The sequence below is a fragment of the Oncorhynchus mykiss genome, chromosome 28 (assembly GCF_057628025.1).
Source record: "Oncorhynchus mykiss isolate SJ-2025 chromosome 28, ASM5762802v1, whole genome shotgun sequence".
In the NCBI taxonomy this organism is placed as follows: Eukaryota; Metazoa; Chordata; class Actinopteri; order Salmoniformes; family Salmonidae; genus Oncorhynchus; species Oncorhynchus mykiss.
Genome location: NC_143049.1, coordinates 12,547,164 through 12,574,365, shown reverse-complemented (window position 1 = coordinate 12,574,365; position 27,202 = coordinate 12,547,164). Strand labels below are relative to the sequence as shown.

Sequence of the window (27,202 nt, the reverse complement as noted above, 5' to 3'; positions counted from 1 at the left end):
TTAGTGATTTATTTTTTATTTTATTTTACCAAATTAAGCAAATCTATAGTGGTGTACCAATATACCAATATGAGATTCTATTGCAAATCAGATTTAAATCTGTCAATACCGAGCTGCAATACAGTCCACGCATTAAAATGTTAAAACATTAAGATTTTCATTCAAGACATGGTTACCATATTACAACATTGTGCTTCTTTCTAGTGCCAATGCGCAGCATTGTCAACAAGCATGTCTGTAACAAACATCTCGAGCCCCTGGTTGCCCCATAATAACAATAATAAATTTTACTTTCATATCTTTGCTCAACCCTACATTCTGAGGTACTACAGACAACTGGGCACAGCCCTAACTGTAAGCAAAAACATTACTGCAAGATGTGAAGCCAGACCAAGCCTAGTATAATGTACTTACAGACTGAGCTCTTGTTCACAGATCTTGGATCAGTTTTGCCTTTTCATTTATCATTATATGGACATGGTGGCCCTGGTCCAAGATCATCACTCTTACTCTGCGTCACTGTGAATATTGACCCATATTGTCACACAATATTATTATAATAACGTTAATAAAAGTTGCCTCAAATCAAGCTAGTCAAGTTTTTCAGTAACTGTGGAACCATAGAAACAAAATTACAGTAATTATTTTTCTATGTGTGGAACACCTGGAATGTATACCAGGTTAACTGTATCTTTAAACATTATTTGGTTTCATTATTAGTTACATTACAGTATACATAAATGATTCGTCAAACTTTATTTTCTTCTCAGAGAAGTAATCTTTTGCATATATTATCATTCTCTTTACACATTCTACTTAGCTAATCTAAAGAATAGCTGGTCCTCAAGAGAAAATAAAGAGTAGGGTCATAAGATGTAAACTAGACGTTTATGGGGGTTTAAGTTTTTCCTATATTCACATAGCTGACTTCCTGTGTTGAGAGGGGAAACAGTATATCATCCTATTGCTGCTAATGTTACATTAGGGGGCTATTCTAGGTTACTGAAATCAGTGGTGTTCATTAGGCACCAAAACAGACAAAAACAGGGAAAGACTACTGGTCGACAAGAAATGTCCATTGCAAAACATTTTTCCACTGTGTGCCCTAATGAAAACTACCCAGAATTGCCCATCAGAATTAAATAAAGTGTGAGAGGCCTCAGAGACACACCCAACAGTTATTCCTGAGTTGCATCCCTGCATTGCGAGTGCGTGTCAGAAATCATAGAAACTGCTGTTTCTACCTCCGTCACCCCACATTGTCTCTCCCAGACCAGGACAGAAAGGTTAGTTAGTTCAAAATCATCATTGTCCTGCTCTTTGCCCCACAGAGCCTCTAGAAGTTGAGGCGGTGCTCCCTTTCTGTGCCGGCATAGCGCTTGTTGGCTGCAAACACCTTGGCTTTGTTTACCGAAGGACCTGAGGGAAGAGAGACCGACAGATTGTGTAATTTTTCCAATGGTGAAATCGTTTAAAACTTTTGGGAGGCAACCTTATCCTCGTTCCATGCAGTGTAAACATTGACATAAAGACAAACTGGTACTAAGTAAGATGAGACACTACACAAAATACTAGGTGAATTTCAGGGCAAGTTTCCTTTTGGGGCTTGAGGGTTTTAGTGAGCTTACAGAGAGGTGCTATAGTGTGATGCAAATTATATTTGCGGTGAAAGGCCACACATTTACACACACACACACACACACACACACGTGTACTGGGAGAATCTTAATTGGTTTTGCTCGACTCCTCCAACCTGAAAAGGAAACAATTTTACTCTTATGAAATGAGACATCCTCTCCACCTGCGCGTCATCATGCAAATTATGTTTACAGAGGAATCCCCAAATAAGATGTGTAAAGTGGTAAAAGAAAAGCTGTAGCTGGTTGTGTCAGACATGTAGATAAGTAGCGTATCGTTTTGAAATGTGTGCACGCTTTTCTTCAAGAAAACTACAGCTGTGACAAATTTCAAAACTCTTCCATGATAGGGTGCCGGTACGATAATTATGAGGTTTCTCGGGGGGGAGGGGCTATCGAAGGGAGGAGCCTCCGTTCGCTTATTATCAACGTGGTACTCTCCTACACATGGCGAGTTTAGAAGATGGACTTTTGCCCAATTGAGAAAATCACCCTATGCATACCTGCGTAGTTGAGCAGCACAGGGAGGAAGATGAGTCCGTGCGTGGCCCCCAGCAGCACCATGGCTAGGTACATGCGGAAGTAGAAGATCTGGAAGATCTGGGACTTGGACAGAGCCAGGATCAGGATGCCTCCAAACTTAGTCAGAGTGATCCCACTGAACACCTGGGAGAAGAGGAACCATGGTTTAGTTCCATTCTGGTGCTCAGCATTCCCTGCAGTCAAAAATGAAATCAATAACCAGGTTCTAAAAAACAGAGCCAAACAAATCAAGTGATTTCTACTTTCCTAGATAATCCATTCAAGCCGAGAATTCAATTTCACACAGTTTTCCCCCCCCTCCATTGCTGCAGAGCCATTTTATTTGGGGGGGGGGGGGATCTTTAGTCTTCTGCACTCAAAGATCCTTCCCGAAGCTTCTGCGCACGTGCAGCCTGCATTCTCTACTTTACTCTCAGAGAACAGGCTACTCAGAGGAACGGTGCCCGTTTAATAAAGTCACATCAAAACGGAATCCGTGTCTGCAGGACCACACAATGATCACAGTAATTCTACATAACAGAACCCAATTTAATAGAATAATGTAACGTTACTTTAAGACAAAAACACCATCGCATTCAACCGCGCATGATCATTCGTTCAGTTTAACCCGTGAAACGTCCACGCAGCCTCATTCTGCATAGCAACCAATTGATCTCAATCAGTTACATGGTGATATGCATTTTGATCTCCTTGAGTTATACAGTTTAGTTTCAAAGAGGCTTCAAAGTAGCCTACAGTGTTGTTTTGAACAGAGTGAACGAAATGTAGAGCAGATGGTGTTCAACTGTATATAGCCTACCTGTGTATTTTGCCCTGTAGAGCGCACTTGAGTTTTGGCTACGAGAGAGAAAAACGCAGTGGTGTTTTTCTCTTACAGTAACATTATACATTACATGACATTACACTATCATATTCAGTTCTGTTATGTAGAACACTATCATTGTGTGATCTTACAGACATCGATTCACCTTTGATCTAACTTTATTAAAGGAGCACCATGACCGGTCGCCTGAGTAAAGTAGAGAATATACACGTGCAGAAGCCTCGCGAGGCTCCGGATCTTTTAGTGCAGTGTAAAGATCCCCAAAACGTTGGATCTGCAGCCACTCCGTACTATTTTTTACATGTCAGATTACTGATAGAACAGACAATCCTCGGGCAAAGGATGAGCTACATGCTTTTTTTAAAAATACATATTCAGACAGTGTGCCGTTTCCATGAACACAGCACAAAGTGTGCTAGTGTGGGTTGAACCACAAGAGTAGAGATCTACTTACTGAGCTGCCCATGTGGGCCAGAGCTTCTTCAGCCCTTTCCACTCTGGTGCTCTTCACACTGATGGAGAAAGCCCTCACTATGTGACTGCAGAACTCCACAGAGATACCACAGCTCTGCAACACACACACACACACAATGAATACACCGGAGATCCTGGGCTGCGTTCACAACAAGGAGTGTTCTGCATCCTCCTTTCTGGTCAAAACATATCATTTAGAAATAACTACCAAAACGTCAAATTATAGGAAGACATAATTTGGGATTTATTTATATATATATATATATATATAAAAATATCAGCCTGTTCCTTCTCTCACCATGACGAGGTTGACGAGGGACACAGCGTTGAGGCTGATGTCCCAGAGCCACATGACCCCGAACATGTTGACCAGGATCATGGCGATGGTGATGCTGACCAGCACTCCTGACCACAGCTCAAAGCCCAGCAGCACCGCGGTCACCGCAAAGATGGCCGCCAGCGACACGCCCAGCTGGAAGACCGTGTCGTAGACAATGGTCAGGTACTGCTCGTAGAACACGTAGAACACGCTGGAGGGGGAAAACAACAGAACTCCAGTACAGTATATGTAGACAATGACATGTTGTGAATGATGTACTTCTAAAAAGGTTCAAACTGAAAAAGGTCCCTAGTGTGGCAACTCAAGGCACTTTGACCCAGAAGCAAAACAAACAAAAAAAACTGAAGGGCAGTACTTTGACAGGACAAAATACGGCATGATGGCATCTTACATGCAGTGTTTACATGTACTATACAACCCCTCTTGAACCCTTAAAACAGGATGTGTAGTAAACAGGGGGGTGGCATAAAATCTGGATGTATAAGAAAAGAAAAGAAAAAAGATGGAGAACAATCTATGTTATGAGGGCAGCTAAAACAACATGTTATGAGTGTGTGTTTATTTATGACTGACTTACTTCACCTTTTATGGTTATTTTGCGGAACAAAGACCTGGGCCACACAATTTAACAGCTTTTCAGAGCGGTTCTATTTAGCCCGAAAATCAGGAACTCAGAATGGGCGAGTTCAGGGCGTATCTATCTCACTAGTGAGTTGTGACTATATTTCTCTTCTCGTGAGGGCAAAAATAACCAGTGACTGTTATATCACCAGTTATATCACCAGCTAAAAAAGCCTTGCGCTTTGTTTCACAACATGTGAGGCAGTGGAGGCTGCTGAGGGGAGGACGGGGTCATAAAAATGGCTGGAATGGTCAATCGAGTGGTTTCAACCACATGGAAACAGCGTATTTGATGTGTTTGATACCATAGTCTACCTGTAGGGGAACACTTTGTGGCCCATGGCGCTTGTGATGTTGTCAGCCAGGACGCGGGCCATCTTCATGGCGTCTATGAAGTCAGGGGAGTCCTTGAGGATAGTGTGGTAGGTCATGAAGTAGGTGGCCCCCACAGATGTGTCGTTCCCCTTTAGGACCACAGCTGAACTGTAGGCCGCGTGACCACTGCAGGACCACGTTAGAGGCAAATACAGAGTCAGTCAGTTCAAACAAATGACAATTCCTTTAAACGGAATGATTGAATCTCAATGTCAGAGTTCAACGCCATCAGTGAGAAGCAAAAAAGAAAAGTGTAAACTACATCAAGGTAAAAGCATGAAATGCAACCAGTCAATATGTCTCGATACACACTCAACTATGAACTACAATGCCTTCATTGCCATAGAGAAACAACCATTACCCTTTCCCACACTTGACGTTGGGGTTGTCTGACAAAAACATGGGGAGGAACTTCATGAAGTCCTGCTCTATGGGCCTCAGCTTCCCACTGGGGGTCATGGGGTGGCAGCGCAAACACGACGTGTCCACCACTGATGAAAGTAGACAAATGTAGGTACTTCAGTGCAACATTTCTAACACGCAATTACAAAGAAAAAGCCCTTCAAATATACTGCCTCATTGACTAAAAGCAATACTTCAGAATGGCACCGTTTCGCAACAGCTTGATATCGGAATGTAGCCGGTGTCTTCAAAATCAGGATGCGAGTGAGACATTGTTAAGACGTGTTAAGAGTTGACCTGAACGTGTAGACTTGCTTTGCCCAGAAGCCGTTGGAAGAGACTAAAGAGAGTGCGTGACCTGATCAGAGCAGTGTGTTATTGGCACATTGGATAATGGTTTAACGTTGGTACCTGAGGCATTGCAGAAGGACCCAGAGGAGTTGTAATATCTACAGCAGGTGTGTGTGTGTGTGTGTTACCTGAGGCATTGCAGAAGGCCCCAGAAGAGTTGTAATATCTACAGCAGGAGGACTGAGGCTTCACCCAGTCAAAGTAGTCATCCAGCCATGACGACGGGTTGAATCCTATAGTGGTGCTGGGGGGAGAATTACATTGAGATGACTAGATCCTTTTCTATTGGAAGACATTCAAGAAAGTCTTATAATACCTCCAAACAAGAAAGGTATTTGTCAGCAGTGTTGGGGTAATGCGTTACAAAAGTAACACGTTATGTAATGATATTACTTTTATGAGTAACGGAGTAATGTAACGCGTTATTTTTTTAAATTTGGAGGAATAATAGTTACTTTTTCAAGTAAAGCAATTTCAGAAAATATTTCACCTCTGTGTGAAAGCTGTGCCATTGATCGCTTCTGTGATAACAAAGCCCATAGGGATTCACCGTCTAGTGCCAAGGGCGCCCTCTAGTTATCCATCTCTATGCAGAGGTCTAACCAGCACTGGCGGCTGGATTTTGAAGGATGAAATTATATGATTTAATACTAGTACAATTGCTCACAGAAAGTATTTTTTTTTTTTTTAGATAAGGGGTCAAAATGATTGGCACCCCTGTTTTCAATACTCTGGCACCCTCCCCTTGCGAGGATAACAGCACGGAGCCTTTTTCAAAAATGTTTCATGAGATTGGAGAACACATTGGGAGGGATCTTAGACCATTCCTCCATACAGAATCTTTCCAGATACTTGATATCCACCGTCTGTGCTTAAGGACTGCCCTCTTTAATTCAAACCACAGGTTTTCAATGGGGTTCAAGTCCGGAGACTGAGAAGTCCATAGCCTTCTCTTCTCTTGCTGGAAGATCCCCTTGTGGCCAAGTTTCAGCCTCCTGTCAGAGGCAACCAGTTTTTTGGGCTAAAATATCCTGGTACTAGGTAAAGTTCATCATGCTGTTGATCTTGAATGGCCCCAGTGGGCAAAAAAATAACATAACATCAAAGATCCACCACCATATTTTACAGCAGGCATGAGGTCATTTTCAGCATATTCATCCTTCTTTTGACACCAAACCCACCACTGGTGAGCGTGGCCTAAGAGCTCTATTTTCATGTCATCTGACCAATGCACCGGTTCCAATCCAGGTGCCAATGCAGTTTAGCAAACTACAGGCATTAACATTTGTTGGACGACATGAAAATAGAGCTCTTTGGCCATGCACAGAAGTGGTGGGCGGTTTTGTTACATGTAACAAGTAATATGTAATATGACTTTGTCAAGTAATTAAATCACATTTTATTGGTTGCATACACATATTATTGCGGGTGTCGCGAATCCCAGCACTGTTTGTCAGCGAGTTCAAAACCAGAGTTCTAGTCTCCCTGTTAAACCCCGACTGATTTCACATCATACTAGGGATTTCAACATGCAGCCCAAAGGTGAAAGAAGTGGGGAGGGGTTGCTGTTGCTTCACTCACTAGTTGCTGATGAGAGATGCTGCGTAGACCTGTTGGACCAGAGAGTTGTTGCTGCAGCCCACCCCTCCACACACAGAGTTCTGGCCCTCCAGACTCAGGTAGTCATGGCCGTCCTCCACCACGAAGTAGACCGGAGGACCCGTGTGGAGGTACTCACTCAGGTTCTTAAAGTAGTCCAGCACGTACGAGTCCTAGTGGATAGGAGATTCAACACGAGACAAAATGTCTGACATTATCCCACGCATCAAAAGAGAAGACCGATTATCAATAGCACACGGAGTGAGGCTGGTGGGGTTGGTTAGACGTACTATACATACTTACATCAGGCATGGAGAGCTTCTGGTCCAGTCCAATCTCTACCTTATTGGTGACAGCGATACTGAAGGACAACATCCCCACAAACACAGCCACCTGTCCGAGAGAAGTTGTTAAAGATACACTATGGAAGTTTAGTGGCTAACTGTTTACAAAACATGTTGGTTTGAACGCTGACTCTATTGTACATTTAAATCTGAGCATCAGCACTCACCACAATGGGTCTGACCCACTCTTTGAGGATGAAGGGGGCGTAGACCTTCTTGAAGAAGTGGAAGAGGAAGCCATCTGTCCTCTCCTCCTGGCCAACTGGCAGCTTCACACAGCACACAATGTCCAGACGATTCCCCTGGAAAAACAACGTCTAAATTCTTGAAGCGCAAGAGAATGATGTTGACTTAACCCGGAAATCCTGAATAAGGCCCCAAGGACCCAATCAGTATAGCATTTTAAAAACAGGTGTTCAGAATGTACTTCCTAATTAGATAACTTGTGTCTCTCTCTGTTAAATGTGACATCAGTGCACTGCTCACTTGAAGTGGGCTGTAACCGTGACGCTCATGCTTAGCTGGGAATAACATGGTAATGAAACAGGGAGTTAGCAAATAGTGACACAGAATGCTGACAGCTACTGTTTAGCATGCCAAGCCTACCCCTGTGAGTCATCACCAGTCCTCTCAAAGGAGAAGCAAATGCAGTGTGGAAACATTTAGTTTATTCCCCAGCCGTCCTCACCTCCTGCCTCTTGGCGTCCAGGCCCAGCAGGCTGACAAAGCAGCTGATCTGTAGCAAGAAGTCATCCCCAACCCTTAACCAAGCCCTACAGTACCCCCATACCAGCCCAGCCCTCCTTACCTCCTGTCTCTTGGCATCCAGGCCCAGCAGGCTAATGAAGCAGCTGATCTGTAGCAAGAAGTCAATGAACACAGCCAGCCCAGCAAACAGGGAGAAGGTCCGCACCGCTGGCATAGTGGACAGGGCCCCTGGACAGGAAAAAGGTAGGTAACCCACTGACATCAGAGCTCCAGACTCAAGCTTGTCGTTACACAAATTGCAGTCAATACGGATATCCATGGGAATGACAAAGGACCTAGTTGACGTCTTCAAGTATTCACATACTGCCTTATACAATACGTTTGATTTTTCTATAATGTAGCCAAGTAGTGTGTCAACACGAGAGGTGTTAAGTGGCTGAAGGTTACAGGTCATTCTCATACCCAGGAAGAAAGCCACTGTCTCAGAAAAGGAAGAGAGGAGCATGCTGGGAGCCACGTCTCCTAGGATACGGCCTATCTGCTGGTGCAGCTCCTCCTGAGGCATCCGCTCATCCCTCTGTACAACAACGCATCACACATGGTGATCAATACATTCATTCATTCATTCATTCATCACTGCCATTACAGAGTTCGACAGTGACCATATACATGCCGTTACATACACATAATGTCCACATACATACACGTACCTGGTACGTTTGGACAACGATGAAGATGTTGTCGACGCCGACAGCCAGCACCAGGAAGGGGATGACCTCGATGACGATGAGGGTGAGAGGGATGCCAGCATAGCTGAAGATGCCCAGAGAACAGGCCACTGAGCTCAGCACTATCACGATGCCTGCTATGCCCAGGGAGATCTTAGAGTCCACCTGGGCAGAAAACAACGACAGAGGGTTAGTCGTTCAGAATCAGAACCTTGCAGGAAACACAATGCTGCGCACAGGGGCTTGACCTCTCTTTTGAGCTAGACAACGACCTAAACTATTGTCTTGAGTCGGGGAGATGTCGACAAAACACGTATTAAATAAAGTAAACTATTACTACTAACCAGCAACCTCCTGAAGCTGTGGATATGTCCTAACGCCAGGGAGATGTAGACGAACATGATGACGTAGCTGACCACGACGGTGCTGAGGTCACTTTCGCTCTCGCGGTTGATCTCGTCCTCGATGCTCCTCTCAGAGTTGAAGGAGATGGTCAGGTTGGGGTTGCTGTAGTTCTTCAGGAAAACAATGAATCTGGAAATGGAGGGATGTGTTACTTCAAAATGGCAAATCATGGCACAAAACCAAATCTGACTGAAATGTGAAATTGCTTTAGTATATACACTAGCATCTGAAACATTTGTTTTGCTCACTCCTTCTCCCAGGCCAGAGCTTTCCCCAGATTGATGCTGTCGTTATGGTAGTTGTTGACAGGGAACGTGATCACTAGAGCTGTGGCGTTGTTGTAGTTGGTGGCTGGGGTGAGAGAACAAGATGCAAAAAAAGTGCCGCGGTCAGGGAATTTGTGTTGACAAAGTTCAATACAAAAAAAACACAGTAAACAATAGTAAAATCAATATCAAAGAGTCTGAAGGATGTTCCAAGACACAGATTCAAAGTTGCAAACAGTCCGAGTTTTCGCTCATTAAACCCGACTCTACAAGGTCAGTGACCAAATAACTATCTTTGCATAGCTATCTCTGCATCATAAAAACATTTGTGATTATATACAGGAGTTAAGCAATAAGGTTTAGCCTTTTGTAGAAGACACGTTTTCCTAATTTAAAAACATAAAAACACATACAATACACTCAAACACACCGATAGGGGGAAAAAAACACTACAAAATGTAAAAAAAAAAAGAAGGTATATTTCCCACGGACTAATTCTTATTCCCACGGACTAATTCTAGATTCTATTTCTTTGTGTGATGATGTTAAAGTATCCCCACTCACCATCATAGCCTCCCAGGACCAGCCAGGGGAAGACAGGGCCTCCGTAGGTGCCCAGGCAGGGATCATGGAGCTTGTTGGTGTCGTTGAGGGATGCTGGGGCACTACACACAGGAGAGACAGACAGAATTATTTAATAACGGAGGTAATATACACAAATCTAAGACTAACTGTTCACCACACACAGCTATGAGTATATACCTGCTGAAGGAAAACAAAGCACAATAAAAACATTTTACAATGTGCAATATCAGAACCAATCTTTCAATGTGAATGACTCGAGTTGGAGAGGAACTGGCAACTGGTACAATCTCATGAGTTCTGTAGCATTCCCCAGGTGCAGAATGTCACTAGAGAAAGTGTTCTGAGGGCCACTCACCTGACGCAGTAGAGGAAGTGTGTGTGGTAGTCGGCGTAGACATAGAACTCATCGCCTACGCTACGGTCCAGCTGTTCGTGGCTGTTCTGGAAGTAGTTGAGAACACTGAGGATGGTGCAGTTGTCGTTGAAGGGGGCCAGCGGGGCCAAGCAGATATCCTTTAAGGTCACTTTCTGGTCCCCGTATGAAGCCACTATGTTTTCTATGTCCGTCTGGAGATCCAACACCTGAGATAAGAGATTGTGTTAAAATTTGAGAAAAACTAAAACTATAAAATGTCACATTAGAACTAAGGCAAAGACCAAATACTGTAGGTCTTCCTGAAGAGACTCCACACTTGATCAACAATACAGCGGATATATTCTTGACACAGCATCGTTTCCCCTATACTAATTTAGCAGAGGCGGGAGCCAAAGATTATAACTAAGGTCACTGATCCAGGGTTTCAGCTGCTGAAAGAAATCCTAGAGGAAACCCTACTCAGATAGCTTGAACCAAAATGTCCACAACCCATAATCCAATTCTAAATGCTACAACAATTCCATCTGAATATTTTAATCACACCTCAATCCATGACCCCCCCCCCCCAGCCCAGTTCCTCCAACTAACCCACCTGGTGGAGGACGTCCTTGTCCAGGGGGGCTCCGAAGGGCACGTCAGCCCCCGCGGGGTTCGGGGAGTAGACGGATTCTGACTGCAGCGTGGTGGTGATGATGAGTTGCTCTGCCCTGAAGAAGGGTCCGAAGTGGCTGTCGAAGTAGTCCTTCTCCTGCCTGGCCTGGCTGCTGGGAGAGGACCATAGCTCCACGGGGTCCGTGGTGATCTTCATGTAGACCAGGCCCCCTGAGCAGGCGGCCACTACGGCCAGGCTGCCTAGGATGACCACGAGGGGCTGCTGTACGCAGAACGAGCCCCAGCGGGCGAAGAGGGAACGCAGGGAGCTCTCGAAGCGCTCGCCCAGCGTCTCACCACACGACGCGTCCACTGTGACACAGAGCGAGAGATGAGAAAATGGGAGTTTTTTGTTGTTGAGAATATTACTGCATTTTGGGCTGATTTGGCACTGTCGTATGTAGATACTTTAATAGCTGGGAGTCCAGAAAGTTAAGTAAAACAAGTAAGTGCTGCACAAAGACTTGATTGATATGCAGCACCGTACCTTGGTCAATGTTGTCATTGTTCAGACAGGGAGGGTTATTGCTGTCCAAAATGGGACCATACTCCGACTCGATTGTCCTTTTTCTGGATGAGAAAAGAAGAAAAAAAAACAGCACCATTAGATACATCTTAGGAAAACACTGCTTCAGTCAGGTCATAATATGCGTCGGTCCTTGCCTGTAGCACCAGGCTCCGATCACGGCTCCGATGAAGATGAGGAGGAAGGCCACATAAGAGATCCACATGATGACCACCATGGCGTCGATGCCCAGAATGGTCCATGGCGGAAGCAGGGGCGGAGGGACAGGCTGGGGGCCACAGGCCTGGCTACAGTCCTGGCAGGAGCATGGCCCAGAGCCATCCTCCAGACCCTCCGTACAGCCGTATGTCTTGTTGTTCATGGGGATCATACCGGACACTGGCACGTCTGGAGAGGTGGGGATAGTCAGAGGATGTGGAGTCATTGTGCTGTTTTAAACAGAGACCAATGTTATCCTTAACTGAAATAAGTATGAATACTTGTGGAAACAGATGCCCTTTCGTTGTAAATGGCACATATTCTGTATTGTGCATCTTACCTGAGAATATAGGGATGATGGGGAAGGGACTCTGTCCATTGTTGATGTCGAACATGTACTCGATCCAGTTGGTGGCGTTGCAGTCACTGGCGTCCTTACCACAGAGCAGTGACAAGGCCTTCACGTTAATGGAGGGGGCCTGGACATCCTGACAAGCATTATACATGGCTGCCAAGAGAGAGGACCAAAATTACATTATACACCTTGGGACTGACTGATATCTGTAGCATTATGTCAACAACAGTGCTAGCCAATGGAAGTGACTGTATATTTCCACTCTTCCACTCTCAAACTGTGACCTGATCTGCCCACTAGCCTAATCTGTTTGCAGTCTTGCCAACTCCTATGGACAATGACCATAGGAGTTGGCAAGAAAGCATTAACAGATTTGTATTTTTAAAATGTTTATTTAACTAGGCAAGTCATTAAGAACAAATTCATATTTACAATGACGGCCTAGGAACGATGGGTTAACTGCCTTGTTCAGAGGACAGAACGACAGATTTTTACCATGTCAGCTAGGGGATTCGATCTAGCAACCTTTCGGTTACTGGCGCAAAGCTCTAACCACTAGCCTACCTGCCGCCCCAGTCTAGAGGACCAGGCAATGTGCCCCCTCACCATTGGCAAATGTCTGTCCAATGTAGTACTGGACTTCCACCACATTGGTCTTGTTGGCAGCTGTGTCATTAGTGAACTGGGTGCCGTTCACGAACAGACTCTGGCGGGGGCTGCAGGTTAGCTCACAGAACAGGTTCATCAGGTTGAAGAAACAGGCTGGGCATCTGGAGACGGAGAACCCAGAGAGAGTCAGGGAACTTTAGATTGACAGAGATGACAACATATCAACAAAGCTACCTTACTGCTAAGGCATCTCGCTAAACCAAATCATAGCCATTACGGGAGTATGTCCAAGTATGGCACATGGAATGACAAAGTTATTTTTGCAAAGACTATGGTGCGTACCGAGAGAGGAACTGTAGGGGAAGCTGAAGGCTCCCTTGAAGAGTCAGGAGCTGCTGGACATCACAGCACAGACTCTGGTTCCCATAGTCATAGCCTGGACACAGCTCCTACACACACAAAACAAGAACAGGGATCATTCAGATGACCTAACCTGGTTTTGTTCAAGTAAAACATGTGAGAACATTACAATTGGAGTCAAGTGTAATTTCAGAAGTGTAATGAAAACATAGAGAACCAGTTAAAAAAAAAAAGCTTCCATGATAAACCTTACTGTGAGCAGCTCATGGCCCTCTGCTGGGAGTGGGATAGGTGGTCCTGTATAGTTGCAGTTGTACTTCTTCCCCGGGACCTTGTCGGACTCCCCACACTCACCGTACCACACACAGTGCTGGGCTTGAACCTGAGAGGAGATATGGGGACCAAAACAAACAATCTTAACATTTGTCTTGTGAGAGGTGTACAAAGAGGACTTGATTCATAGTTAGTTCTAAAGTGATGGAAATTCTCTTTGGCTTATCAGAACTTTAAATGTGCTGTTCTGTAGGCTACATACACTCCCCTTCATATGTATTTGGACAGTGAAGCAAAAAACGTTCATATGATTCTATACTCCAGCATTTTAGATAGGTCTCATACTCAGCAACAAAAAAAGAAACGGCCTCACTGTCAACTGCATTTATTTTCAGCAAACTTAACATGTGTAAATATTTGTATGAACATAACAAGATTCAACAACTGAGACATAAACTGAACAAGTTCCACAGGCATGTGACAAACATAATTTGGATAATGTGTTCCTGGAACAAAGGGGGGGGGGGGGGGGGGGGGGGGGGGGTCAAAAGTAACAGTCAGCTGCATTAAATACTGAAGTGCATCTCCCCCTCATGGACTGCACCAGATGTGCCAGTTCTTGCTGTGAGATGTTACTCCATTCTTTCACTAAGGCACCTGCAAGTTCACAGACATTTCTGGGGGGAATGGCCCTAGCCCTCACCCGCCGATCCAACAGGTCCCAGACATGCTCAATGGGATTGAGATCCGGGCTCTTCGCTGGTATTGGCAGAACACTGACATTCCTGTCTTGCAGGAAATCACACACAGAACGAGCAGTATGGCTGGTGGCATTGTCATGCTGGAGGATCATGTCAGGATGAGCCTGCAGGAAGGGTACCACATGAGGGAGGAGGATGTCTTCCCTGTAACGCACAGTGTTGAGATTGCCTGCAATGACAACAAGCTCAGTCCGATGATGCTGTGACACACCGCCACAGACCAGACCTTCCACCTCCAAATCGATCCCGCTCAAGAGTACAGGCCTCAGTGTAACGCTCATTCTTTCGACAATAAACGCAAATCTGACCATCACCCCTGGTGAGACAAAACCGCGACTTGTCAGTGAAGGGCACTTTTTGCCAGTCCTGTCTGGTCCAGCGATGGTGGGTTTTTGTGCCCATAGCCAACATTGTTGCCGGTGACGTCTGGTGAGGACCTGCCTTACAACAGGCCTTCAAGCCCTCAGTCCAGCCTCTCTCAGCCTATTGCGGACAGTCTGAACACTGATGGAGGGATTGTGCATTCCTGGTGTAACTCGGGCAGTTGTTGTTGCCATCCTGTACCTGTCCTGCAGGTGTGATGGTCGGATGTATCGATCCTGTGTAGGTGTTGTTACATGTGGTCTGCCACTGCGAGGACGATCAGCTGTCCGTCCTGTCTCCCTGTAGCACTGTCACAGTACGGACGTTGCAATTTATTGCCCTGGCCACATCTGCAGTCCTCATGCCTCCTTGCAGCATGCCTAAGGCACGTTCACGCAGATGAGCAGGGACCCTGGGCATCTTTCTTTTGGTGTTTTTCAGAGTCAGTAGAAAGGCCTCTTTAGTGCCCTAAGTTTTCATAACTGTGACCTTAATTGCCAACCGTCTGTAAGCTGTTAGTGTCTTAACGACCGTTCCACAGGTGCATGTTCATTAATTGTTTATGGTTCATTGAACAAGCATGGGAAACCGTGTTTAAACCCTTTACAATGAAGATCTGTGACATTATTTGGATTTTTACGAATCATCTTTGAAAGACAGGGTCCGTAAAAAGGTCCGTTTCTGTTTTTTGCTGAGTTTATTAGGTGACAGTAGAGAATGTCAACTTTTATTTGAGGGTATTTTCATACAAATCCGTTTTAACATTTAGTAATAAAAGCACTTCATGTAGGCTATTCCCCATTTGAAGAAGTCCTAAGCATTTGTACAAATTCACTTCGGCCAAATAGTGTATTAAAGTAGTCAAAAGATTAGTATTTGAGCCCATATTCCTTGACTACATCAAGCTGCAGACTACAAACTTGTTGGATGCATTTGCGGTTTGTTTTGGTTGTGTTTTGTCCAATAGGAACTGAATGGTGAATGTCGTGTGCTATTTTGGAGTCAATTTTTTTGTAAGTAAGAATAGAAGACGTTGCTGAACACTTCTGCATTCATGTGGATGCTATCCTACCATGATTATGGATAATAATGAATGAATGGTGAATAATGATGAGTGTCTTGCCTCTCAAAAAATTCTAACCTTGGCTGCTATTGGTAATGGTGAGAGGTTAGAACTCGTTTTATTGTAGCCTTCATTGTAGCCTTTTATTGAACGGCATCTCACTCATCATGATTAATTCATGATTATTCTTAAACATTGCATTATCAAGAGGGCAATTCCACGGTAACATAGTGACACAGACTTTTGCACTTTCAAATGTGTGTGATTGCCAACTTAAACAAACCAAATTAAAACATTATGCCCAAGTAGGCGTGGCCACCGGCTACAGTCATCATTTACCATTCAGTTCCTAATGGGCACAACATAACCAAAGCAAACTGCAATGGCCTTTCAAATCATATCAAATTTTATTTGTCACATACACATGGTTAGCAGATGTTAATGCGAGTGTAGTGAAATGCTTGTGCTTCTAGTTCCGACAATGCAGTAATAACCAACGAGTAATCTAACCTAACAATTTCACAACTACCTTATACACACAAGTGTAAAGGGATGAAGAATATGTACATATACATACATATGAATGAGTGATGGTACAGAACGGCATAGGCAAGAAGCAGTAGATGGTATCGAGTACAGTATATACATTTGAGATGAGTAATGTAGGGTATGTAAACATTATATTAAGTGGCATTGTTTAAAGTGGCTAGTGATACATTTTTCCATTATTAAAGTGGCTGGAGTTGAGTCAGTGTCAGTGTGTTGGCTGCAGCCACTCAATGTTAGTGGTGGCTGTTTAACAGTCTGATGGCCTTGAGATAGAAGCTGTTTTTCAGTCTCTCGGCCCCTGCTTTGATGCACCTGTACTGACCTCGCCTTCTGGATGATAGCGGGGTGAATTGGCAGTGGCTCGGGTGGTTGTTGTCCTTGATGATCTTTACGGCCTTCCTGTGACATCGGGTGGTGTAGGTGTCCTGGAAGGCAGTTAGTTTGCCCCCGGTGATGCGTTGTGCAGACCTCACTACCCTCTGGAGAGCCTTACGGTTGTACGCGGAGCAGTTGCCGTACCAGGCGGTGATACAGCCCAACAGGATGCTCTCGATTGTGCATCTGTAAAAGTTATAGAGTGCTTTTGGTGACAAGCCAAATTTCTTCAGCCTCCTGAGGTTGAAAAGGCGCTGCTGCGCCTTCTTCACCACGCTGTCTATGTGGGTGGACCAATTCAGTTTGTCCGTGATGTGTACGCCGAGGAACTTAAAACTTACTACCCTCTCCACTATGTGGATAGGGGGGTGCTCCCTCTGCTGTTTCCTGAACTCCACGATTATCTCCTTCGTTTTGTTGACGTTGAGTGTGAGGTTATTTTCCTGACACCACACTCCGAGGGCCCTCACCTCCTCCCTGTAGGCCGTCTCGTCGTTGTTGGTAATCAAGCCTACCACTGTAGTGTCGTCTGCAAACGTGATGATTGAGTTGGAGGCGTGCATGGCCACGCAGTCGTGGGTGAACAGGGAGTACAGGAGAGGGCTCAGAACGCACCCTTGTGGGGCCCCAGTGTTGAGGATCAGCGGGGTGGAGATGTTCTTACCTACCCTCACCACTTGGGGGCGGGCCCATCAGGAAGTCCAGTACCCAGTTGCACAGGGCGGGGTCGAGTCCCAGGGTCTCGAACTTGATGACGAGTTTGGAGGGTACTATGGTGTTAAATGCTGAGCTGTAGTCGATGAACAGCATTCTCACATTGGTATTCCTCTTGTCCAGATGGGTTAGGGAAGTGTGCAGTGTGGTTGTGATTGCGTCGTCTGTGGACCTATTGGGGCAGTAAGCAAATTGGAGTGGGTCTAGGGTGTCAGGTAGGGTGGAGGTGATATGGTCCTTGACTAGTCTCTCAAAGCACTTCATGATGACGGAAGTGAGTGCCACGGGGCGGTAGTCGTTTAGCTCAGTTACCTTAGCTTTCTTGGGAACAGGAACAATGGTGGCCCTCTTGTGCATGTGGGAACAGCAGACTGGGATAAGGATTGATTGAATATGTCCGTAAACACACCAGCCAGCTGGTCTGCGCATGCTCTGAGGACGTGGCTGGCGATGCCGTCTGGGCCTGCAGCCTTGCGAGGGTTAAATGTTTTACTCACGTCGGCTGCAGTGAAGGAGAGTCCGTAGGTTTTGGTAGCGGGCCGTGTCAGTAGCACTGTATTGTCCTCAAAGCGAGCAAAGAAGTTGTTTAGTCTGTCTGGGAGCAAGACATCCTGGTCCGCGACGGGGCTGGTTTTCTTTTTGTCATCTGTGATTGACTGTAGACCCTGGGGCGGCAGGGTTAGAGCGTTGGACTAGTAACCGGAAGGTTGCAAGTTCAAACCCCTGAGCTGACAAGGTACAAATCTGTCGTTCTGCCCCTGAACAGGCAGTTAACCCACTGTTCCTAGGCCGTCATTGAAAATAAGAATTTGTTCTTAACTGACTTGCCTGGTTAAATAAAGGTAAAATACATTTTAAAAAACATACCTATGTGTCTGAGCCGTTGAATTGCGACTTTACTTTGTCTCTATACTGACGCTTAGCTTGTTTGATTGCCTTGCGGAGGGAATAGCTACACTGTTTGTATTTGGTCATGTTTCCGGTCACCTTGCCCTGATTAAAAGCAGTGGTTCACACTGCCTCGCGCGAATGCTGCCATCAATACACGGTTTCTGTATTGGGAATGTTTTTAATAGTTGCTGTGGGTACAACATCACCGATGCACTTGCTAATAAACTCGCTCAGTGTATTCGTCAATGTTGTTGTTTGTCGCAATGCGGAACATATCCCAATCCATGTGATCGAAGCAATCTTGAAGCATGGAATCAGATTAGTCGGACCAGCGTTGAACAGACCTGAGCGCGGGAGCTTCCTGTTTTAGTCTCTGTCTATAGGCAGGGAGCAACAAAATGGAGTCGTGGTCAGCTTTTCCGAAAGGAGGGTGGGGGAGGGCCTTATATGTGTCTCGGAAGTTAGAATAACAATGATCTAGGGTTTTACCAGCCCTGGTAGCACAAACGATATGCTGATAGAATTTAGGGAGTCTTGTTTTCAGATTAGCCTTGTTAAAATCCCCAGCTACAATGAATGCAGCCTCAGGATATGTGGTTTCCAGTTTACATAGAGTCAAATGAAGTTTGTTCATGGCCATCGATGTGTCTGCTTGGGGGGGAATATATGCGGCAGTGATTATAATCAAAGAGAATTCTCTTGGTAGATAATGCGGTCGACATTTGATTGTAAGTAATTCTAAGTCAGGTGAACAGAAGGACTTGAGTTCCTGTATGTTGTTATATGATCACACCATGTCTCGTTAATCATAAGGCCTCTTCTTACCAGAAAGATGCTTGTTTCTGTCAGCGCGATGCGTGAAGAAACCAGGTGGCTGTACCGACTCCGATAACATGGCTCACTCGAGACACGCTTCCGTGAAGCAAAGAACGTTACAGTCTCTTATGTCTCTCTGGAATGCTACCCTTGCTCGGATTTCAACCTTGTTGTCAAGAGACTGGACATTGGCGAGTAGTATGCTCGGGAGCGGTGCGCGATGTGCCCGTCTCCGGAGGCTGACCAGAAGACCACTTCGACTGCCCCTTTTACGGCGTCGTTGTTTTGGTTCGCCGGCTGGGAGCCGATCCATTGTCCTGGGTGGTGGGCAAAACAGAGGATCCGCTTCGGGAAAGTCGTATTCCTGGTCGTAATGATGGTGAGTTGACACTGCTCTTATATATCCAGTAGTTCCTCCCGACTGTATGTAATAAAACCTAAGATTACCTGGCGTATCAATGTAAGAAATAACACGTAAAAAAACGAAATACTGCATAGTTTCCTAGGAATGCAAAGCGAGGCGGCCATCGCTGTCGGCACCGGAAGTGCACAATACTCACAATACTGGCTGATTTCCAGTTTTAGTAAAAAAAATAAAATTAAAAAAAGTAAGATGAGTGATGAGAAATGTTTCATCCAACAAGTGGGGTATCGAACTGCACCCTCATATGTAATGTCTTGAAATATGCAGACAGGCGGAAAAAGTCAAATGTACATTGTAATACTTCTGACAGCCAACTTTCTAACTCCGCCAACAGCTCCCAAGACTTTACCATAATCCCAGAAGGCATGGATTGAGTCATTGTTAGTTTTACACTTAAGGCATGACTATGTCGTTGTGCTGTAGAATTTGTGAATTTCTATACTTTAGTTTATACTGGATTAAGCGTCCATTTTTATTAACTAATTTTGTTAGCTATGTTCCAACACTCCCTCCATCTTGTGCCAACATCAGTTCCTTTTAAATCTTGGTTCCAATAGTAAAAAATATTCTAAAAAGATTGTCAGTTGGGTAGGCTCTCTGTAAGGTTTTATATAGCTTACCTATCATATGAACATCCTTTTGACTCAAATAGGATTCCCTCAAGATTACTCTGACGTCCAAAAGATTTCAAACCGAAGTTTCCTATCAAGAAATGATCTCCATTGGTCAGTCCAAAAATGTATTTTTAATTATTTCATGGAAATAAATGCATTGTACTGAGACATTTACAGTTTCTATTCATTTAGTTTTCCATGTGGACCAATCTATCAGTGAATTCTGAAAAGCTATCCGAAGGATTGTTCAATAGGGGTGTGTTTTTAGGGAGTGATATTGGTTTTTGTAGAATACGTAGAATTTTCTTCCATATTGTTATGAACTATGAATTTGTTCATGTTCTTAGTAGTGTTCAACGGTATACAGATACCACAGTAATATCACAGTACCAACATTGTATACAGAACAAAAATATAAAAACGCAACATCTAAAGTGTTGGTCCCATGTTTCATGAGCTGAAATAAAAGATCCCAGAAATTTTTCCGGACGCACAAAAAGCGTATTTCTCAAAAATGTGGTGCACAAATTTGTTTACATCCCTGTTAGTGAGCATTTCTCCTTTGTCTAGATAATCCATCCACCTGACAGGTGTGGCATATTAAGAAGCTGATTAAACAGCATGATCATTATAAAGGCGTACCTGGTGCTGGGGACAATCTAAAAGGCCACTCTAAAATGTGCAGTTTTGTCACACAACACAATACCACAGATGTCTCAAGTTTTGAAGGAGCATGCAATTGGTATGCTGACTGCAGGAATGTCTACCAGAGCTGTTGCCAGATAATTTTATGTTAATTTCTCTACAATAACATAATTTTTGAGAATTTGGCAGTACGTCCAACTGGCCTCACAACCCCAGACCACATTTAACCACGCCAGCCCAGGACCTCCCATATCTGGCTTCCTCGCAAATGGTGGTCAAACCCAGATACTGACTGGTTTTCTGATCCACGCCCCTACCTTTCTTTTTCAAGATATCTGTGACCAACAGATGCATATCTGTATTCCCAGTCATGTGAAATCCATAGATGTCGAACTAAGTAATAGATTTCAAATGACTCATTTCATTATATGAACTGTAACTCAGTCAAATCTTTGAAATTGTTTCATGTTGCTTTTATATTTTTGTTCAGTGTATATAATTTCACAAACCATGTCGCGGGCCGTTTTAAATGAATCCCGGGTCGCTAATTATTGGTTTGATAACAAACAACGTTGTTCAGTCATGTTACCTAGCTAGCTAACAACCTGGTAACTTGACAGTAGGTCCAGGCTAATTTGATTGACACAGGAAAAAAAAGCTACTCATGAGGTGTGCTTCAAGAGGTAGGATTCATATAGGCCTAATGTAAGTCTAAACTATAAAAGTTGCGAGCAGTATGTGTTTGTGGGCGAGAGAGGTGTGTGTGTTTAAGAGGGAGAAAGAGGGAGTGTGTGAGGAAAGGAGAGTGTGTGTATGTCTGTGTTAACTGAAGAGTAAAGAAGGTATCATGCAGTGTTTTCCCCTTACTACCACAATGACATGTAGATTCTCTCTCTCTCTCTCACACACACACACACACACACAGAGAACAGTGTGAAGCTAAATTCAATGTGTTGTATTGAATAGAAGTGTGAATTTCAGTGACCAGTTTGAGTAGCACATGTTCCCGTTTTAAGTATTTTTACTTAAGTACTTGACAACTACCACCTAGTACTTTGCCTACCTGGTTAAATAAAGGTGAAATAAATAAAATAAACACCACTGCGCATTTCACCCAACCCCTCTAAATCAAAGAGGAGCGGAGGGCTGCCGTAAAAAAATGTGTTTAAATCGCCGTCTTTGGCGGCCGGGGAACAGAGGGTTAACTGCCGTGCTCAGGGGCAGAACGACAGGTTTTTACCTTGTCAGCTCGGGGATTCGATCCAGCAACCTTCCGGTTACTGGCCCAACGCTCCTACCTGCCGCTGGGAAAAGGGTGTATTCTTATTTATCAGGATGCCTACACCTCTGCTGTTACTACAGTACGTGGCAGCATAGTCCTCTCCAACCCAGCTCCTATTCACTCCTACTCTCCTTTTTTTGAAAGGTAACTCTTGCAGGAAAGCCAGATCTGCTGACAATCCCTTTAGGTGTTCAAGAACCATGTGTAGCCTGTGCACATTCCATGTAATACGTTGGATTTTGTTGGTCTTTACTTGTATAGAATCTAAGTGAACCTCGTCTGTTGCGTCTATCATTGAAGAACCAGATAAAACAATTCAGCCAACATGCTGTATGAGGGAGGTGGGCATTCCATGAAATGGGAGAGTCATAGTATGAATACATAGTTAATGCATACATGACATATATAGAGCATGTGGGCTGAGAAGACATTTAACAAAAAAACCACAAAAAAATCATTAAAAAATGCTTTGTACTTTTGAGATGCTTTTAAGGGCCAACTCCTCTCCTAATGTACCAAAAGTCTGGAATATGTCATTGAATATACATTGGTGAAAGACTGCCACTTAAGTATTGTGGTCAGTTTCTATTACCTTGTCAATTAAAAAAAAAAATATATATATAGTGGTTGGTGAGAGTCTACTTGGGGACAGTGGGATCCAGAGAGACTGAAGAGAGGTGAGTAGAGGCCTCACACACACCTTAGAGAAGCGTATGAATTGCTCTGTTGAATTGGCGCCTTTTCGTAGCCCATGTTGCTACAGTATGCTGCCCCACAGTTGGGTCACCTGCTACTGTCTTCTCTTCCACTGACACACTTATGTTCAACTGTTTTCTTTCTCTTTCTATTGTCTGATACTCAAAAGCGAGAGTGTGAAAACATTCTCTCCCACTGAGTATCGCCCGACACCAGACATCCATAGACGTTGAAAAATAGTTTCAATTTGATCAGTCCGCCCTGGCCTTGATTTCAACGTCCACGGACGTTAGCCCAAACATAGATGTCCATGATTGGTGAGTGGTTCTGATTTGCTCCTATCATAGATGTCGATATTTCACAAGTGTGCACAGTAAAGTGAAGCAGAGTAGAGTACCATACAGTAAAAAGTAGAGTATAGTTTAGTGCAGTACAGCACACTAGAGGAGAGTACAGTATAATGTACTGTAGTTCAATAACCAAAATATATGTTTTCTAACTCAAGGTATCATGGCAGAGCTGACACCTGATTATTTGGAGCAGATATTTAACAACGTTTTTAGAAAACATGGTCACATAAAACAGATTTCACCGTAATTCCAAGTCATAGACTGTTCTCTCTACTACCGCAGGGCAAAAGGTATCAGAGCACCAAGTCTAGGTCCAAAAGGCTCCTTAACAGCTCCTACCCCTAAGCCAAAAGACTGCTAAACAATTAAACAAATGGCCACCCGGACTATTTGCATTAACCCCCCCTTGTTTTTAAACTGATACTACTCGCTGTTTGTCTATGCATAGTTACCTCAACCCTACCTACATGTACAAATTACCTCGACTAATCTGTACCCCCGCCCATTGACTCGGTACCGGTACCCCCGGTATATATGTATATAGCCTCTGTTGTTTTATTTTTTAAATTACTTATGTTTATTTAATAAATATTTTCTTACAAGTGCTTGTAAGTAAGCATTTCATGGGAAATGTCAACTACACCTATTGTATTCGGCGCATGTGACAAATAAAATTTGATTCGATTTGAATTCTGTTACCAAACTGCACTGTTCCAGTAAATGTGTTTTTGTGAAATGTTCTGTGTCAATTGTTCAAAGTAGTTATTGTGCATAGTTGTAAACTTTGAAATCAATGGTTTTTGTTTGGCATACATTTTTGGGCAGTGGAGGCTGGTGGGAGGAGCTATAGGAGGATGGGTTTACTGTAATGGCTGGAATGGAATAAATGGAACGATATCAAACCTATGGAAACCATGTTTCTCTGCATTCCATTCCAGCCATTACAATGATCCTATACCTCCCACCAACCTCATCTGATTTTAAGGTGAAAGTCTGAGACTCAGCAGAATTATGTTTCTGTGGAATTGCCCTACTGTGTAAAAGTCAAGGAATTTCACAGAGGCACTCTATGCTTTTGTTCAATGCTAAAGACAGCTGAAACCCAAATTATATTCTTGCTGAATTAAAGCAGAAGTGAGCCGACATATTCTGCACCTTTGGGTTAAATTTGACTTTTTTCTCTATACCAGATCAGATCAGACTGTAATATGAGTCTACTATGCACCTCGAGAGAACCCCTGTGTTTCAGGTCCCAAAATACAACCTTAACTTCTGGCAATCACGTGCTGTTGGTCTCTCTTGCTAATTTGATTGACTATTTTGATGGTTGACTTCCGAGCACACGTTTCTGTCTTTGTTGTACTGACTGATAATGCACAGTACACTGTGTTTCCTTTGGAGCCCTGTTCTTTAGAATGTGGTCGTCTCACCTGGATGAGACTCGGTTGGCTCCTTAAATTGTCACTGTCAAGGGTTTCAAGTAAGTGGAACTCTAAGACAAACCAGACTGAACTTACTACGGCTAAACTACTGTCAAATGACTTCCAACATGTATCATCACTTATTGCACATGCTTTTGAAGTGGGGTGTGTTTGAGGCCTTTAATCAACATATTTTCTTCCTTTTCTGTGACCAGACCTTAGCCGTCCTCCTCCTAGCCTGTCTGTTCTGACACACAGGCCTTGTTTTTCAATGTGGAATGAAGTTGAAGGCCCCCGCCATCCGCCACAAACCACTTAATCAGTTGCCTCTGAGGAGGATGGCCAGACACTTAACAGGCTGAGTAATGTCATTAAAATATCTGATTGAAGGGGGAAATTCAGAAGAGAAACTCTAGTTCTTTCCTTGAGGATACAGGTCTCCAATTACAATACTTTTCACCTTCAGTATCCAAAAAATGTTCTATTGCTACCCCATAAAATACTGTTTCCACATCTTAAAATGAATTGCCCTTTTGCTGCATGAGTTGTGTATGGGAATTTATTTGACTGTAGGAATGAGGAGTCCTGTGGTGTATTCATTAAGCCGATTCTGTAGTAAAACGTTTTACAACAGACATCGTTAATTCCAAATGGAAAACGTCTTGCAACGAAAACAAGAGTTTCTTTTGGACAAATGTACGTAGGTTCCTCCCGTTTATTTCCATGTGGTTCTTCCTAGAGTAAACCGTAAAAGGTTTCCATAGAAAAACCATTTAACAGACCAAACATTTTGCAACGGAATCCGACTAATGAATACACCCCTAGTTTATCTTCGGGATGCAAATTAATCCGCGAGTACAATGACAGCAATTGTCCATTTTGACAATGGCCTATTGAATTCCATTCCACGAGACCAAATCTGATCAACACAATTGCTTTGGGTTGGGTTTATTTTAGTGTGGATTGTATTGTATTGTATTTTCTTTCGCAATAAAAGTTTTTTTATTTGAGCAGGAGATAGATGCATATCAGTGGCTTTAAAGATCTTGTCTCACTTCTCGATAACGAATATTTTACATGTAAGCCCAGATCACGCAAATATTAGATTTGTGAAAAACAAGTGGTCATTTCCTAGACCTTGTTGCATTTGATGAACGAGTTTCGTCTAGCTACATGATAATCGCGTGACAGTGACGCAAAAATATTTCGCAATGTATGGATTAGGTTAGCTAGCTAGAACTAGCTGTTTGCGTCCTAGCTAGTTAGTTAAACGAATTAAACGAACTAGCTCACATTGGCTGAACTGGCTGCTTGTACAATTTGTAGCCATAGTACTTTAGCTGGCCAAATGATGCTGGTTGATAGATGCTAGCTAACACTACCTACCAAGCCAACTTTACGCTGAACAACCACTAACAGCACCGGCTAAAAGTGAACAGGCCTTGCTTTGCTTTTTGACAATGATTTAGCTCGATTGACACACTTTAGTTAGCTAACGTTATCTCCCGGTGATTGACAGCAAGCTAAATATAGATACGCAATAAGAGATTAGCTACTTAGCTAAAAGTCTCCCGTCCAGAAAGCTATTTAACACGTAGGTTGACTTACCCATTTATAATGTCCCTCTGTCAAAATTATGAAGATGAAAAACAAAAAGAAATAGCTTCTTTCTGATAAGAGCCCCATCCCTATACTCAAAAAGACTTCGGAGTGTTCCTGTTATCCTCTGACTTGTTCATGACGGCATTGGTGACTGGAGAACAACCCTTTGGCACATTGCTGCCACCACCAGGATTGGATAGCGCGGACACTAGCTAGTCACATTGTGCAACGTTTTCTTGACTTTGACCACAGCCTGCAACTGCATCCCGCAATTCAGGGCGTCCCACTCGAGCATCCATTGGTTCCCTCCCCAAGCGCAACATCTTCATGCTTGTGTGACAACTTTGAATACCAGTCAAAAAAGGGAAATATAAGTATTAGATTTTTTTTCGCCCTGCCTACTGGAGTCGTCCTTGCTAGCTAGGATACCGGTAGACGGTGTACTTCGCTCCTGCCTGCCCTCACAGTCGTTACTAAAATTGCGGTAAAACAGTCCCCTACAGGCGGAGGCGACGGTCTTTCGGTAACCCCCGCCTCGCGAGTGCTAGCTAATTAGCTGGCTAGTTTGTTAGTGGCACTTTGTGCTAGCTTACTAGTTAGTTAGTTTAGTAGCTTACTAGTTAGTTAGCTAGCACACAGTGTCACCCTCGCCTCCCGCCTGCTGTGTACAGGAGAAAACTGCGGGAAAACAGTGCCCAACAGGCGGAGCGAAGGACACTGTCTAGTACCGGTCGCCCCCGCCTCCTGATATCTCAGCGGGAGGCTGCGGCGACACTGTGTGCTAGTTAGCTAGCAAATGGTTTCGCGCCTGCTGTGTATCTTAATCCTCTTTAGGACTAGCTGGCTAAGTTACCACATAGCATACTTCGCTCCCACCGGCTGAACACCTGCCGTCGTTAACATAACACAATAACCGACAGGCGGGTGCTAAGGACACTGTCTAACCGTGTCGCCCCTTCTTCTGTGCGGTTTATAGCGGCTGGCATCCAACGTTATTGTGCATTAACGCCACCTACTGCACTGGAGCGCCTCTGCCTCCCACATGTCCTAACTTTAAAATAAATACAGTACCAGTCAAAAGTTTGGA

The 27,202-nt window shown here is 44.0% G+C and overlaps 1 protein-coding gene across 2 annotated transcripts; it reads right to left on the bottom strand.

The window, feature by feature from the left end:
* On the bottom strand, window positions 1-27,090 carry LOC110508551 (NPC intracellular cholesterol transporter 1). 2 transcript variants are annotated; one of them, XM_021589135.3, is made up of 25 exons: window positions 26,122-27,090; window positions 13,530-13,658; window positions 13,259-13,365; window positions 12,914-13,077; window positions 12,293-12,460; window positions 11,892-12,141; window positions 11,716-11,798; window positions 11,170-11,540; window positions 10,557-10,783; window positions 10,181-10,281; window positions 9,599-9,701; window positions 9,290-9,479; window positions 8,928-9,110; window positions 8,680-8,794; window positions 8,318-8,445; window positions 7,677-7,811; window positions 7,469-7,558; window positions 7,148-7,338; window positions 5,695-5,810; window positions 5,175-5,304; window positions 4,754-4,939; window positions 3,776-4,007; window positions 3,458-3,571; window positions 2,141-2,303; window positions 1-1,419 (listed from the first exon to the last, which is right to left on the bottom strand). In XM_021589135.3, the coding sequence occupies exons 1-25, from the start codon at window positions 26,197-26,199 to the stop codon at window positions 1,337-1,339; spliced, it is 3,837 nt and encodes a 1,278-aa protein (XP_021444810.3). In that variant the 5' UTR covers window positions 26,200-27,090; the 3' UTR covers window positions 1-1,336. The 2 variants fall into 2 exon arrangements, with proteins under 2 accessions (XP_021444810.3, XP_036822016.2); XM_036966121.2 differs by having other exon boundaries at window positions 13,525-13,658; window positions 26,122-26,359.
* Between the last annotated feature and the right edge of the window lie 112 nt (window positions 27,091-27,202).

Excerpts from the sequence above, each read along its gene's own strand:
- LOC110508551 (XM_021589135.3), bottom strand. The coding sequence starts at position 26,199 with ATGGGGCTCTTATCAGAAAGAAGCTATTTCTTTTTGTTTTTCATCTTC. Across the intron at positions 5,811-7,147 it reads GCATCTCTCATCAGCAACTA|CACCACTATAGGATTCAACC; the intron begins GTGAGTGAAGCA and ends TTCTCCCCCCAG. Across the intron at positions 4,008-4,753 it reads CACAAAGTGTTCCCCTACAG|CGTGTTCTACGTGTTCTACG; the intron begins GTAGACTATGGT and ends TTCCCCCTCCAG.